The 16,739-nt window shown below is 38.1% G+C and overlaps 1 protein-coding gene across 2 annotated transcripts; it reads right to left on the bottom strand.

The window, feature by feature from the left end:
• Window positions 1-275: 275 nt before the first annotated feature.
• LOC126751323 (uncharacterized) lies at window positions 276-16,513 on the bottom strand. 2 transcript variants are annotated; one of them, XM_050461503.1, is made up of 10 exons: window positions 15,546-16,513; window positions 4,001-4,188; window positions 3,745-3,947; window positions 3,483-3,616; window positions 2,944-3,418; window positions 2,714-2,880; window positions 2,443-2,644; window positions 1,271-2,373; window positions 738-939; window positions 276-663 (listed from the first exon to the last, which is right to left on the bottom strand). In XM_050461503.1, the coding sequence occupies exons 1-10, from the start codon at window positions 15,646-15,648 to the stop codon at window positions 363-365; spliced, it is 3,078 nt and encodes a 1,025-aa protein (XP_050317460.1). In that variant the 5' UTR covers window positions 15,649-16,513; the 3' UTR covers window positions 276-362. The 2 variants fall into 2 exon arrangements, with proteins under 2 accessions (XP_050317460.1, XP_050317461.1); XM_050461504.1 differs by having other exon boundaries at window positions 2,723-2,880.
• Between the last annotated feature and the right edge of the window lie 226 nt (window positions 16,514-16,739).

The raw sequence follows: 16,739 nt of genomic DNA, 5'->3' as shown, positions 1-16,739 counted from the left end.
TCTAACCGAACCTAATTCGACTAAAGGACATATTTCTTATTTCTTGTCCTTATCAAGACGATTCCGGCCTGTTTTCTGAGCTTCTGTGTTGTCTCCTTTGCAGACTAATGGAAGGAATAAATTTCTAAATAGATCTTGAGATTTCAAACCTTACGTTACTTTTGGAAATGTTCAATGGAGAACACATATGTGAATAAATTATTAACATAGCGGTAGATGTTATCACTTTTCGATAACTCCACAAAAACCTATTTTAAAATATGAACAATATGAAGGCCTATTATAAATATGCGTATTTGCATGCTTTTATTTTCAAATTAAATTTGTGCAATCATTTTGTGCTTCACATTTATCCAGGGAATCTAATGCTTATCATCCTTAAATCGTCGTAATTCGCTTTTGATTGCCTCTATAAGTGGCTCCGTTGAGACATTAGACCGATTTGTTGCCGATCTGGGTGGACCAACCACCTGAAATGTTTCCGAGCGCTGAGTGGGTCCAGCACTCAATGGTCGACTTAATGGAGAATGTGAACCGTAAAGACTACCACCCCAAGCGCCGCTGGCAGGTGAAGGCGGTTGAGTTGAGTTGTTGGATTTTGTTGTTTTCAATGGTTGGGCAGTAGCTGGACGGACGTCGGTAGTATTAAGGCGAGCGGCAAAGCTAAAGATGGAAACGAAAGTTCATTTGCTCATAAAGAAATTGAAAAAATCTGACAGTAAGTGCAGTCTACCAACCTGGATACGCCCGCCGATGAGCCGCGATTTTCCCATTTTGTGGGTTTACGTTTATTTACGAAGTCTCGTGTTGGCAGAGGCATCGGCAAGTCTTCTTGACTGGAATACATATGTATGGCGCTTTCTAGTAGATCTTCATAATGAACTCTTATTGCTCCCGGATTATTGCCAAGCCTATCGTCATACCCCATTAGCATGTCGTCTATCGGAAATGTGTATATGTGGAAGTAAAATAGAAGAAGACAAGAGGAAGAATGTAGAATAGAGAGGAGTTTGCGTTGAGCTTGGAAGTGTTAAGTGTTGAGCAGTTTGCCTGTCTGTTTTTACGAATACATTTTAAATATCGATTGTTTCTATTCGACTAGCAATCAATCAATACATTTTATCTACATTTGTATGTATCTCATTAACTACGTTGGTGATGGGCTCTAGTCTACAGTTGTCTAATATACATTTGCTAAGAGCAATCAATGCTCAATAACGTTCCCGTTCCCCTTGTTCCCCTTCTGTTTGGTTATCCCCAACATCATTACCCGCATCATCGTTATCCGCCGCTTCTTTCAAACGTTTCTTATGCCGTTCCCAAACTACAGGACCAACAACACCCGGATCTGGGTTGTCACTCTGCGAAGCGCCCAAATTGGTTTGTGATGGCGCCTTCGGTGTGGGGAAACTTTCTATAGTCGCTATGGCCGTTGCATCCAATGCATCGTGTCGGCTCTGTTGCCTACGCAACGGACGTGTTTGCGCGGTTTGGTTCTTTGCAGCAGGGCCCTCAACATTGTCGTAGTATGTGACAAAAACCGGATCTAACACCCGATTCAATGGCTGGGGCAGTGAACTTTTCGGGAAAGCTTTCACAGAGGCCATCGATAAGAATGAACCAATACTACCAGTATCGGAAGACCTTTCCGTGGGCTGTAATGTGCGCATGACCTCCTTATTCACAGCTTCTACGGTCGGTAGTTGCTCCACATCAATCTTATCGCCGAACACGCTCTTCTGATGTAAAAGTTTGTTGCGATGATAATTATTGTGCGGATTAAATGCCTCATTCCTTTCGAAATTCGCATATGTGGGACTCAATTGTTCCTCATCTAAAGAGCCACTAACAACCTCATCCCCCGAAGACTGCGCCGCATGGTGTGTTCGTGGACTGGTCTCTAGAGAACCGACGCGATTCTCAGAGAGATAACGTCGCTTGTTTTTGCGGCGTGTCTTGTCATGCTTTTTGTCCGTAATGACAGTAGTATATACAGCATTGTCATGCCCCTCTGCCTGATCGTAATCATGTTGCGCATGCCTGCGACGATGTTTATCGAATAAAGCCGCAGCCTTATCATCAAGTATACGTTGAACATCCGGCGCTGGCGGATTAATAGGACAATAGACTGAAGAGTCAGATGTGTTGTCCGATGAACTAAGTGAATCGCGACGGTATTCACGTTCTGCCGGTGGACTTGGGAAGTTAATTCGTGGTTCGCGTGCATGATGTGTGCCATCGTGCTCGAATGAAAAGTTCTGTACGCCAATATCACGAGAGTGCGTTGTAGTACGACCGGTATCTAAGCCGGTTTCTGTGGAAGCGCCGCGCCCAGATTGCAGTTCAGCTAAGAGCTCATTGCGGCTGGTCGTTCTGTGCAGAAAGTTACAGACAATTAGGTGAGGATTTCAAGGTTTGGATTAAAGCCATATGTGAGTATACCTTTGTTCCTCTAACCGTTGTTTCTCACGCACACGCGATCGTCCCATTAACAGCAATGCTATGAGCAAAAGCAACAAGAGTAAGATCGCAAGCGAAGTGACCACCACCAAAGCGGTGTTGTTTTGTATGGAGTCTATGAAACCCGACTGCCCGCTACGTATGGCAGGCGCCAATGGTGTGGCCTGTGGCTCGCGCAAATAAGCTAAGGATATTGAATAATTTATAGGTTAGAATTTAATTAATTATATTCTAAGTTTAAAAGCAGCTAAACTTTGCATACGTTCGGACTTCATGTAGACCTCCTGGCCAATGACATTCGACGCTTCGGTTTCAGACACCAGTTTCATATCGTTGGCTGCCGTTACCGCCAGCACAGGACGCCCGTTGACGAATACGGAGTAGATGAGTTCAGTTTGATTTGCAATGGGACGTTCATCACTGGAGAAATTATAAACTCAAATGTGAGCTAACTTAAACAACTTACACCGCCTAAGTACTCACATCTTCTCATTGATATCTTCATCGTACGAGCCTATGCTGTGTATGCCCTTCTGAACGTCGTCCTCAGTAATCCGTGTGATATTATGTATAACCACACGCACTTGTGCATTACGCAGCAGCGGAATATGCGGTTGTAACGGTACCAGTGAAGCTTGTGTGTTCAATAATGCCGCTGCAGCTTGGAGTTTCTCTGATTTTGCATCCTCCTGTATCAACTCCCATGGCACTAGAGTCATGTGTGGCAATTGTGTGGTGCTCGCGACTTTTTCGCGAGTAGCTTCCGTATACGAGGTTGTGGTTGTGGTGATTTCATCGGAAACGGTCGTGCTTGTAAAAGAGAAATTGTTTTCGGTTTCTTCCGAAGACGTTTCCCACTCAGTATTTCTGTTTGCTTTGCGTTTCGGCTGAATGGGGTGGGTGCTGGCTGGTGTAGCACCACCGATCATGTCAAGCATTTCGGCGTCGTCGTCGAAATCTATAAGAGAAGAATTGAAAATTCGTATTTTTCAAGCGTACAGTTCCAATATCAGTTTTCAGACCTTTAGGAGTCGTGAGTTCCAGTATACTTGTATGTACGTCGGTTTCATGCTGACCACGCCTATTTCTCCCAGCTGACACCGCAATTCCTGCAATCTGCTGTGCACCATTGATACCTAAATGTTTCGACTGTTGTCTGTTAGAATAAATTATAGAAAAACGATGCCAAATTATAATTTTTAAGCAGTTCTTGAAATGCTAATATCTGATAGTGCATTATGTTACAACCTAAGACTAATTATAAGCATTTTATGTCATAAGTACCTCGTAAAAGCCAATCGATATAAACGCGCCAACTTCTCCTCCAAGAGGGGATTATCTTTTTGTGAATAGAATCCCGACATCACTGTGAGCAGCCAATATCTTCGATCTGTCGCTGAGTAATTAAGTGGTGGCATCGCGCCAACACCCCAAGTACCGCCGCCATCGTCTGGCGGACAATCCAAGCATATCGGTATATCAATTTCCTGTAATAATAACTTGATAAGTTCTTTAGAAAATAAATAAACCACATGCTTACATTATTCCCGTCCACATAAACTGTCGCAACAACGGTCTCCGTTTTGACAATCACATCTTTGCCCTTACTAATGCCAGTGTGCACTTTCTTCAGATAGTCTGGTGGACCATCACCCGAACCAGTCCAAAAGAAGTCCTCAAGGTGTACTTCCTCGCGCATTTCTGGATAATCCTCGCCCAAATCTTCATCTGTTGAATTAAAAAGGAAACTTATATTAAATAAAGAGGCTGAAAATTTAAATAGATATCTGATTGCAAGAGATAGCCCAGTGTATACAACACGAGATGATCACCGCAAATTTGAAATCGTTGCTGTTATATGTATATCGGTATTCATAATGTTAGGGGTATATAAGGTAGTAGAAAATGGAAGATGTTCACAGAGTTTATCTCTATCTATCTCGATTACGATTACCGCCGAGTGAGACTGCGCAAGTTAAGAAGACTCTGAACAACAAGCTCAACTATAAAACTACATAACAGTGCTTGAAGCCAGAGTGGATTATTTTACAAAGTGCTGCCTAATACGAGTACATAGTATTCTTCATATTTGGCCCGTGCAGACCTCAATATGGTTAAAGCAGTATTGCTGAGTGACGTGACGAGAAAAGCATATCTCCAACTTTTATACATTCTATAGTTATAGTTATATCTTTGAGAACGCCCTCGAGTAATGCAAGGCACGTTTGTAAACCCCAGCAGTAGATGCGACCACTTCTAGCTTCCGTCATATCGGTTTATGCATAGTATAATATACAAAGATTTTAAAGTTTATCCATATCTCCTTGCAAAAATATATATTTTCATGTAAGTATTAGGAGGAGTCACAAAATTATCTAGTGGATTTATGGCTTAAAATCACCCTAAAAACAAGTAAGGAAGAGCTAAGTTCGGGTGTCACCGAACATTTTATACTCTCGCATGATAAAGTGATAATCGAGATTTCATTATACGTCATTTACATATTTTTCAAATACCGTATTTTTGTAAAATTTTATTCCGCTATCATCATTGGTTCCTAATGTTTATACTCGTATTATACAGAGAAGGCATCAGATGGAATTCAAAATAGCGTTATATTGGAAGAAGGCGTGGTTGTGAACCGATTTCACCCATATTTCGTACATATCATCAGGGTGTTAAGAAAATATTATATACCGAATTTCATTGAAATCGGTCTAGTAGTTCCTGAGATATGGTTTTTGGTCCATAAGTGGGCGAGGCCACGCCCATTTTCAATTTTTAAAAAAAGCCTGAGTGCAGCTTCCTTCTGCATTTCTTCCGTAAAATTTAGTGTTTCTGACGTTTTTTGTTAGTCCGTTAACGCACTTTTGGTGATTTTCAACATAACCTTTGTATGGGAGGTGGGCGTGGTTATTATCCGATTTCTTTCATTTTTGAACTGTATATGGAAATGCCTAAAGAAAACGACTCTATAGAGTTTGGTTGACATAGCTATAGTAGTTTCCGAGATATGTACAAAAAACTTATTAAGGGGCGGGGCCACGCCCACTTTTCCAAAAAAATTGCTTCCAAATATGCCCCTCCCTAATGCGATCTTTTGTGCCAAATTTCACTTTAATATCTTTATTTATGGCTTAGTTATGACACTTTATAGCTTTTCGGTTTCCGCCATTTTGTGGGCGTGACAGTGGGCCGATTTTGCCCATCTTCGAACCTAACCTTCTTATGGAGCCAAGGAATACGTGTACCAAGTTTCATCATGATATCTCAATTCTTACTCAAGTTACAGCTTGCACGGACGGACGGACAGACGGACGGACAGACGGACGGACAGACAGACATCCGGATTTCGACTCTACTCGTCACCCTGATCACTTTGGTATATATAACCCTATATCTGACTCTTTTAGTTTTAGGACTTACAAACAACCGTTATGTGAACAAAACTATAATACTCTCCTTAGTAACTTTGTTGCGAGAGTATAAAAATTTGTAATAGAAATTGGCTTCCATATATTCAGTATCTGGGGTCTTGAGTAGTTTTGTTCCGATTTGATAATTTTTGGTCTTAAAAGAAAATGAAAGAGTCAGATGGAATTTGAAATTGTATTATATGCGAAGAAGACGTGACTTCTGTATGATTTCGCCCATTTTTCAATTGTAATATAAGAACGAGCGAAACTGAGCGAATTTGGTTATCATCATATTTCAGCCCAGGCGTGCCCTTGCTTTGTATCTTAATTGAGTGCTTAGTTACGGCACTTTAAATGTTTTTGATTAATGACGTCTCAGGGCCGTGGCAATGGTCCGATTCCACCCATCTGCTAGACCAACTTGGGTGCCATGAAACCGTACCATGTACCAAGTTTCCTCAAGGATGTCAATTTTTACTCAAATTATAGTTTGCATGAACATAACTTTTGTACAATTTATGATACAATTTTAGGTATCGCGGATTCTTGTAGAGCATAAAACTCCCAAAAATTTTCAGTGGGAGATTTTCCCCTCAAAGATTGCTACATACATATCATTTAGAATGTTTGAAAAATTCAATTTATCCCATAAATTCGAGAGTTTAGTTTTTGGTTCACCCTAATATGTATAGTAGATATGATAAAGACAAGCGCATATTCTTCTATATGAAATTGTGACTTGAAACTTCTTGCATCTATTGTATTCCTAGCATGCTCCCATTAGCTGCACTTGTTTCCCATTATCACGTTATCGCCAGCGCAAGTTGTTGAATATTTGCATTTTCTTGTAATTTCGGTAACTATAGAAATGTTTCCAACTTCCCCAGACATTGTTTATCGACAAATCGTCAACTGTTGCCAACGTTATAACGCTCATTTGTTGTTGTCTTGTTATATCTTTTATTATTTATACAATAGAAAGTATTCCTGTGCAAAGTTTGTTTGTTTGATCAATTGACATGATTTCGACTTAAGAGTCCAATTCCGGAAATAACTAGAATAGAAAAAGATATTTGAGCAGTTATTCTAACGAATATGGCTGATATCATTGTCAAAGTATTTTTGTACAATTTCTTGGTATTTTAGTTCAACTTTAATTTAGTTAAAATATATAAGTTGATAGGTATGATGTAATTTTAAATCTACCATATACACAAAACTGCCTAAACCAATTAAGAAAATAATATATCAAAACATGTTCATTAAGACTTTTACCTGCATAAATATAACCATACTTTATATATTATATTATGTTACATATCCACACAATGTTGCAAAAATTTTCAAATTAAAACGTTTAGGGATCATCCAATGGCTCTGTGTAACATGTTACTGAAAACATTGAATTGTATTCAGTGATAAGTACTATGAGATAAATTTGTAATTCGTCTCGCATTGTATTACTAACAAGAATTTGTAGTTAACTTCTTGAACACGAAACATATTTGAATCAAATATCGAAATAGGTCAGCTTCTGAAAAGGTCGAGAAAAAATGAATCAATTGGAAATTACACAGAATGGACATTAAAAATGAAGAAACTTTCATTAACAAATTTTTGTATTTGTTTACCCTAGGGGTAGGGTATTTTGAGTTTGAAGTTTGTTACACTCTGAAAGAAACTTCCGAGACTCTATAAAGTATACGACTATGAACAAAAATTAGTAAGACTTTGTTCATAATTTTAAAAATCTTAATTTATTCTTCAAAATCTTTGTCGTCCCCCTTACAGTAATCCCCCTTGGCCCCAACACACTTGTACCAATATTTTTTATACTCCTCGAAACAGTTGTTAAAAACAATTTCCGAAAAATAGCCTTCATTGCCCGTAACTCTTCACGTTTAATGTCTTCAATTGACTCAAAGCGGTTTTCCAGGCACGTTCGCTTGAGTTTGCTGAATAGCCAGAAGTCGCACGGAGCTAAATCAGGCGAATACGATGGTTACGGCACGATGTTGGTTGAAAACTTGTAAAGAAACACATGAGGAATCAATGCAGTATGCGACGGTGCATTATTGTGATGCAAAAACCAAGAGTTGTCGGTCCATAATTCTGACCTCGTTTTGCGAATAGCCTCGCGCCTATAAAACTTAGCACTTAAATTGTATTCTTTGTTGACAGTTTGGCCGATAGCAAGGAAATCGAAGTGTGACACGTCGATAATCGAAAAAAAACTGTCAACATTTTCTTGATTTTCGATCTGCTTTGTTTTTTTCGGTTTCGACTCACGTTTGCCCCGATATTTGGCCAATTGAACGTCTGTTTTCGAGCTGTAAGCATAGATCCAAGACTTTTTATTGCTGTTCGTAAAAAAAGCTAAGAAGTTAATGTTTTTCGACACCTGAGAAGCGGTTGGTACGTTCAGAACGCATGTTTTGAAGATATCTCAATCAAAGTGACAAAAGCGCTTCTATAATTGATTCAAACGCTTGCAAAAGTGTATAGATCTTAATGGAAAATATTTTGAAAAAAAGTTCGGGTGTCAAACATTTTATTTTATACAGTGATAATCGAGATTTCATTATACGTCATTTACATATTTTTCAAATTATTTTTGTAAAGTTTTATTCCGCTATCATCATTGGTTCCTAATGTACTATATATTATACAGAGAAGGCATCAGATGGAATTCAAAATAGCGTTATATTGGAAGAAGGCGTGGTTGTGAACCGATTTCACCTATATTTCGTACATGTCATCAGGGTGTTAAGAAAATATTATATACCGAATTTCATTGAAATCGGTGGAGTAGTTCCTGAGATATGGTTTTTGGTTATTATCCGATTTCTTCCATTTTTGAACTGTATATGGAAATGCCTGAAGGAAACGACTCTGTAGAGTTTGGTTGACATAGCTATAGTAGTTTCCGAGATACGTACAAAAAACTTAGTAGGGGGCGGGGCCACGCCCACTTTTCCAAAAAAATTACGAAATATGCCCCTTCCTAATGCGATCCCTTGTGCCAAATTTCATATTATCTTTATTTACTATGATTTATAGGTTTTCGGTTTCCGCCATTTTGTGGGCGTGGCATAGGCCGATTTTGCCCATCTTCGAACTTAATCTTCTTATGGAGCCAAGGAATACGTGTACCAAGTTTCATCATGATATCTTAATTTTTACTCAAGTTACAGCTTGCACGGACGGACGGACGGACACACGGACGGACGGACAGACAGACATCCGGATTTCGACTCTACTCGTCACCCTGATCACTTTGGTATATATAACCCTATATCTGACTCTTTTAGTTTTAGGACTTACAAACAACCGTTATGTGAACAAAACTATAATACTCTCCTTAGCAACTTTGTTGCGAGAGTATAAAAACAATAAAGAAATTTTTGATTATTAATATTTGTTTTTGTTCTCGAATCCCTAAATATAAAAGGCAATTTTCATATAAATTAATTTGATACTAAAATTTATACAATTTCGGCTAATTGAATTTTGAATATACAGCCTAATTAAAAATTGAACAGAAGTACGAATGAGGAAAATATTCTGAATGAAATATGTGTTGAGAACTGAGAGCTTCACTTGCAGTGGAACCTCCAAAAGAAAACGTCGGAGATTTTATAACATACTATATAGTCATAATCAAGCTCATGCCCTTAAATCGGCGAACTGCTCAGTTTTTATGTTCCGCAACAAAGTTACTAAGGAGAATTATAGTTTTGTTCACATAACGGTTGTTTGTAAGTGTCATAACTAAAAGAGTCAGATATAGGGTTATATATACCAAAGTGATCAGGGTGACGAGTAGATCCTTTTGTCACAAAGGATCGCATTAGGGAGGGGCATATTTGGACGTAATTTTTTTGGAAAAGTGGGCGTTTCCCCGCCCCCTACTAAGTTTTTTGTACATATCTCGGAAACTACTATAGCTATGTCAACCAAACTCTATAGAATCGTTTCCTTCAGGCATTTCCATATACAGTTCAAAAATGGAAGAAATCGGATAATAGCCACGCCCACCTCCCATACAAAGGTTATGTTGAAAATCACTAAAAGTGCGTTAACCGACTAACAAAAAACGTCAGAAACACTAAATTTTATGGAAGAAATGGCAGAAGGAAGCTGCACCCAGGCTTTTTTTTGTAAATTGAAAATGGGCGTGGCGTCGCCCACTTATGGACCAAAAACCATATCTCAGGAACTACTAATCTAATTAATTTTACAGCAAAATATAAAAATATGTAAATGACGGATAATGAAATCTCGATTATCACTTTATCATGCGAGAGTATAAAATGTTCGGTGACACCCGAACTTAGCCCTTCCTTATTTGTTGAAATATTGCGTACATCCTTTTCTCATCAAGAAGCTGCACATTTGTCGAAACCCGATATCGCACCTCTATAGCATATAGCTGTTCAATTGATCAATAACAATTTCCTGTATCGAAAACCTTTTATTTAACAAGATATTTTCAAAATATTTGGCATAAATTATTGTCTATGTCAGCGCTGCAATATCCACACCAATTTTTTCTTTATTTGGTAACCTTGATTCGACTTGAAGATTGTTGATAATAAACAACGTACCGTTGCATGCAAATCTTCGGTAGGTTACGACTTAATATTTAATTATAAAAATTGGTATTATAGCTTAGGTGCTCCCGCTGCTCTTGATGTTTTTCTGCCATATTAAATGATTTTTTGCCTTTCGGTAATTACCTATACTGCGATTAATTCGGGCATAATAACACTTCGCTCGAGTAAATATAATATAGAAACTACATATTTACTAAAAACTATTTGCTGATAGTAGTTCTGATGTAAGAATTTGTCGACAATTATTGTAATTACTGTTTCTCTTTGCTTTGTTTAGTAATAATACAATAAAATCCAACTATTGCAATTACTGTTGATAAATATAAATATAAATACTCGTGTAAATCGAATGGTTACGTAATTTGTGGTACAAAATACTACATATAATAACTTGATTTTCAACGGTCAGTTTGTATGAAAGCTTCCATATATGATATAGTGACTCGATCTAAACAATTTCTCGGCTCAACTTATCACATTGAGCATTTATATTATATATACTACTCTGGGCAAAAAATAATAAGACTTTCTAATTTATATTTCGCGCGAAAACTCATTTGCCGAAATGATTTTTTGTAGGTTAGTATAACCAAATGTTAGCGATATCTGTGCAAAATGTAATATCAAAAAAATTTCAGGACTTTAGTAAATGCTTGTTTTTGAAGTACATAAATTGCATTCGGCGACTTTTGCGATGAGTGGAAATATTCAACAAAGAAGTTACATTCAATTTTGTGTGCGAAATCGAATTTCTGGTGCCGAAACCTACAGAATTTCGAATAGTTGTAGGTCAATTATGTTGACCATGAGATGAGCGAAGCGTACGAAACACATTCTTTACAGAACGTGCCTTTTCGCAGTAAAGTTGAACGATTTGAAAAAGTTGTTCCGACGTTAGCATTTCCATGATGAAATGCCGAACAATGCTGAACAAAAATAACATGTCAGCTTTACACGACTCGCGCGATCTGTCAAAAAAGGGTACTGAAGAAAGTGCCTTTATTGGATCACCCGTTATAAGCCAACTTTTGGAATTCACAATTTATTTAATCGGTATAGACTTGACCAAATTTTCACACTGCGTCAACAGGGAATGCAGAAAATGTTACGAACCGAATTTTTATGCGATCTTTATAGCTTAAAATAGCTTAACTAAATGTGTAAGCAGGATTGACATATGTAGCTAAGGCGTAATGTCTCTAAATTTTTTCAAGTGATAGCTTACATGAAAAGAAGTCCAGACGGTAAGACAGGCAGGAATCCGATAATATTATCCTGATCACCCCTTAAAAAAGCAGCCGTTAGGTGAACAAAACCAATATATTCGATGTATAAAGTTGCGAGAAATGTTGGGCATAAAAATTTTATAATTTTGCTTATTTCATTGCAACCAAAGCACCGCACAGTATTCAAGTATATAATATAAAATATCGATACCTAACAACTATTAAATCGCATTGCAATCAAACCTATTCTCGTTTTCATGTGGGCAAGTGACATAAATTTTTTTCCTACTCTTTGGTTTTATTTTGCGTATAATTAATTTTATCGATTGCCCCAAATATAAAAAAAACGAAAATGAGTTCTTTAACACCACATTTGTTGGCCAACTGGTCTCGAAATTAATTCGATTATTTATTAATGTTTGAGCATATGTCAAAATAAACAAAACGCATAAAAAGTGAATAGAACATGCGACCATCAAACGCACTATGCTTATACATGGGTACATTTTGAAACTATTGCAACATGTTGCTGCAGAGTATAATAGTTTTGTTCACCTAACGGTTGTATGTATCACCTAAAAATAATCGAGATAGATATGAGATTATATACTTATATGTAAATGATCAGGATGATGAGAGCAGTTGAAATCCGGATGCCAGTTTCTCTGTCTGTCTATCCGTCCATCCATGCAAGCTGTATCTTGAATAAAAATAAAAATATCTTATTGCAGATGGACGTCATTGGACCACTGCCACGCCTACAAAACGCCATTAATCGGAAACGTATAAAATGCAAACTCTAAGCCTAAAGGTATAGAACACAAATTTGGTACTGCTAGTCACACCAATGACCATATACGTAGATGCCCCATATGGTTTGAAAATCTAAAAAAAAATGGGCGTGGCACAACCCCCTAGTAGTCTATATATCTTTCAAACCAAAAAAGGTATATCAACCAAATTTGCACAGGAAATATCTTTTCAACTCTTCTAACGATAGTGTGTAAAAAGGCGAAATAGGATGATAATCCTGCCCACTCCCCATATAACGGTTATTTCAAAAAGTGCGATATATCTATAAATACGTCAGAGACATTAAATTTTAGACTTACTATATATAGGAGCCGGTGTCAAATTTTGAGAAATGGCGTAGCCACAATAAGGGAAAATCCATACCACCGGACCTACTTGACCGATATCAACCAAATTTTTTACATAACATTCTTCTGGCATTGCTATCTAATAGTAATAAAATGGGGAAAATCAAACAGCAACCACTTTCCACATAAGACAATATAAAATTCCATATGATTCTCACATATTCCAGTATAAAAATTAAGCACCCATTTATATAACGATATGTGGGTTAGATCGGGTCAAGATTTCCCTTAGCGTTTATATACATTGCTAAAAGAAAGATTTTCGAACGTCCAGATGAAGTTATACCTCATTTATTGGTCAACACGTCAGTTATTTCTATAAAATGGAAAGAAAGTGTTTTTCTAATAACGGTACATCTTCGTACTTACAATAAATACAATTGAGGAGGAACTTGTCCTAGGCCCCGTATAACTTACAACCTTTTACCACGTACGGTATCACCCCGTCATTAATTCTTGCAAGTTGTAAGAGTTTGAAATGTTCGGTTAAGGCCGAACATAGCCCTTCCTTACTTGTTATTATTGTTTATTTGAATTATAAATTAGTTTATTCATATGTGCGCAATTGTAAGTGAAAAACACATTTTATTTTTGAACTAGAACGAATAGTGATGTTTCAAGCATTTAACTCCAATTATTGTGGTCTTATGGCAAGGGCCAGGCTTCATTAAAGAATAATTTTAAGTATGCTTAAATATAAGACATTGTGTGTCAGGTGTCTTGATTAATTTGAACTTTCAAAGGTGAAGGTGATCTGCGTAGACCCATTGGATTCATATCTAGCCGTATAACTATCAAGGGTTTTGATGAGCCAAAACTGCAATGTGATGATTTCTCTACGATTATAAAAAATATCACCAGTGAGGGTGGTAAGGTTCAGATAAGTTGACATTGAAGTCATCCAACGGTAGGTCCAGGAAACGTGTTGTTTCAACGGGATCGAACCAAAGGGATAGGGAGGGGTCTCAGATGTGAAGAGCTTCTGGGCATGCAAAGTGGTGGTTAGAGTCATGCGGGGACTCGTTGCATGCTGGACATATATTTTGTATGTCGAGGTCAATTATGGATAAGTAGGAGTTTAACCTGCTGCAATATTCAGAATGAAGATGCGCAAAGGTGCTCTCGGTTCTCACAACACCTCGCGCTCGTCGTCTACAATAGGTGGTGCTTTGACCCCAAGTACGTCATTCACTGAGAGCGAGTCGATGAAGGAGTTTTTGGCTGAACTGTGAATGGGGGTCAGGGCATGTCTAAAGTCAGTTGCGACCGAAGCCTGATCGGTATATTATCTTGTGTCGTCGACGTAATTAAGGAAGGACCTCTTGACACTCCTAAGAGGCGGTTCTACTTCAAGCCGGTGACTGCAGGGATGATTTTTATAGAAAACACCCCAATTCCTACGACAGCCAGTTCTTCGTTACCAAAATTGGCCAGGAGTTTATTCGTCCAAGAACTGAAAGGATATCTCCTGTCATCAAACAAACAGTCGTCGTACTCGAGACTTGGCTCTCACGTCATTGTTTACAGTCATAACTCCGAAATAGTAGCTAATTTCGGCTATCTTGAAACCAGTATTAACACCAACAAGAGGCAATTGAGAAGTAAAGTCCTCTCTCGACGAACGAAGACAAAATTTTACAAATCACTCATCATCCCCGTCCTGCTATATGGTCTAGAATCATGGAGATGACAACTTCTTATGAGTCGACGTTACGAGTTTTTGAGAGAATGGTTCTGCAGAAGATTTATGGTCTTTCGACATTGAGATAGTTCAGTGAATTAAGAGATAGCGCTACGCTGGACCACATGACCGTCCGAATGGATGAAAACACCTCAGCTCAGTGAGAATTCGACGCAGTAACCGCAGGGGAAAGCAAATGAAGAGGAAGACTTCCACTCCGTTGAAAAGACCAGGTGGAGAAGGACTTGGCTGCACTTGTTATCTTCAGTTAGCGCCACGCAGCGGCGTATGTTATGTCTATGCCAATAATGAAGAAGAAAATAATTTACATTGCTAAGAAAACTCTTTAAAAAAGAATAGTTGCCACTCCTAAGCCTGTACAAGGTCAGTCAATTTACTGTACTTTTTGCGTTAGTGACAAAAAAGTTGTTGGAAAACAGTATTAGAGCACAAAGGCAAAAAACAAACTGTATTGTTTTATTGCTAAAAAGTGAATTGTTTCAACATATCAGAGACTTTCGCTAAATTAAAAGTCAAATATGTCGCTTCACCCATTTATGATTGACTAAATCATAGACCAACGCACAAAACAAGAGCAACAAAAGCCTAACTAGAACAATGCAACCGCGCATACGCACAGCCGTCATTGCCTCGAGCAGCCACGCAGAACGGCTGAGGTCAACGCGTCGGCATGTCAATTGGGCCACAAAACCAAAGCGGGACTGCCACCTTGCGTTCAGCAGGCGTTCAACCATTACAACAACTCTGACCGCAACAACAAAAACAATACAAGTGTGAACAAAGCAATGCAAACAAATTGAATTGTTTATATATTTTTGAGAGATTTTGTTTTGTGTTTTTTTTTTTTTTTAATACCACATTTTCATTTTGTTTTATTTGCATGCCACAATCGTAATAATAATAATAATAATTGTAACCAGAAATATTTATTTGTAAGTGTGTACTTGACTGGCGGAGCAACCTACCATGACTTATTTGTATGAGCGGCAGGCCAGTGTCCGCGCGGCAGCAGCCAGCCCAGCAACCGAGCAGAACCAACACGGCGAGCGGCACATTTTCGGCCAGCATGTTGACAGCAAGTGTTGACTTTTTTGATTTGTGGTTAAAAACAGATTGGCTGGTGGATGATGTGGCGTAGCGTGGAGCAAGTGCGCGGCGGTGGCGGCTCCGCTACGTAAAACGGCGTTTGTTAAATAATTGATGAGCTTTTAATGGTTTTCGGCGCAGCAAATTGACGTCACTTTGCGCAGTGACACTTTGATGCGGCTTTAACATTTTAATTGCATTTTCGATTTTTTCGCTTTCGGTTTTTTATTTCTATTTTTTATTTATTTATTTATTTTTATTTTTTTCTTTTTGATTTTTTGTTTTTTAATTTTTCAGTATTTTCTTACATGTTTACAAGCACACCGAAACCTTAGGAAAATCATTCCGCGATAATTTGATGAAATTTCGTATTTTTTCTTATGGAGGCAGTGGTGAAATTGTTTTTGTAACCTTCTCTTACACTAATCCTTGAGTTTTTATGCCTTAGCAAGCAAGCTGAAAGCTTGACATGCTAATGTATGTATATTAAAATAATTTCCAACTTTTTCATAAAAATTCTTTTAATCAAAACAACATACGCTCAACCAGCGCGTACTTTGCAATTCATGCGCTGCTAATTCGCTTAGCAAATTAACTCTTGCCTAGGCAAGCATTTCATTTAATTACACTTCAAAAAATTTCGCTTCGCGCACTTCCCACTTGCGACCGTGACACACACACAAACAGTCACACGACTCTCCATATACTCCTATATGCTAATTATACACACACGAGCAGGAAGCAAGCGTTATTTGAGTATTTTAATTTTTTTTTGATTTTGCTTTTTCTGATTTTTCACAATTTTCCGCGCTTTTCCGCTTTATGCAATTTTTTGCCGCTCGCGCCGTTGAATATCAGTTTAGTACTGAATCATATAAGCTCGCGTACGTGCGTCCAACGCCAGCCAATTCGGCTTATACACTCATACACCTGCATGCCCACACACACATACACACATAGCGCTTGCAGCGTGGCGCTAGTTACTTGCTTACTACCCCATTCATCAGTTTATTCTCGACTATAGTTCCGCTTTGGTGCAATGTTTGATTTATTTGTTGCTGTTATTGTTGTTC

The sequence above is a fragment of the Bactrocera neohumeralis genome, chromosome 2 (genome assembly GCF_024586455.1).
Source record: "Bactrocera neohumeralis isolate Rockhampton chromosome 2, APGP_CSIRO_Bneo_wtdbg2-racon-allhic-juicebox.fasta_v2, whole genome shotgun sequence".
Taxonomy (NCBI): Eukaryota; Metazoa; Arthropoda; class Insecta; order Diptera; family Tephritidae; genus Bactrocera; species Bactrocera neohumeralis.
Note: the sequence above shows the minus strand (reverse complement) of the source record. Positions and strands in the feature narration are given on the sequence as shown.

Excerpts from the sequence above, each read along its gene's own strand:
- LOC126751323 (XM_050461503.1), bottom strand. The coding sequence starts at position 15,648 with ATGCTGGCCGAAAATGTGCCGCTCGCCGTGTTGGTTCTGCTCGGTTGC. Across the intron at positions 3,948-4,000 it reads TTTATGTGGACGGGAATAAT|GAAATTGATATACCGATATG; the intron begins GTAAGCATGTGG and ends TTATTATTACAG. Across the intron at positions 3,617-3,744 it reads TATCGATTGGCTTTTACGAG|ACAACAGTCGAAACATTTAG; the intron begins GTACTTATGACA and ends TTATTCTAACAG.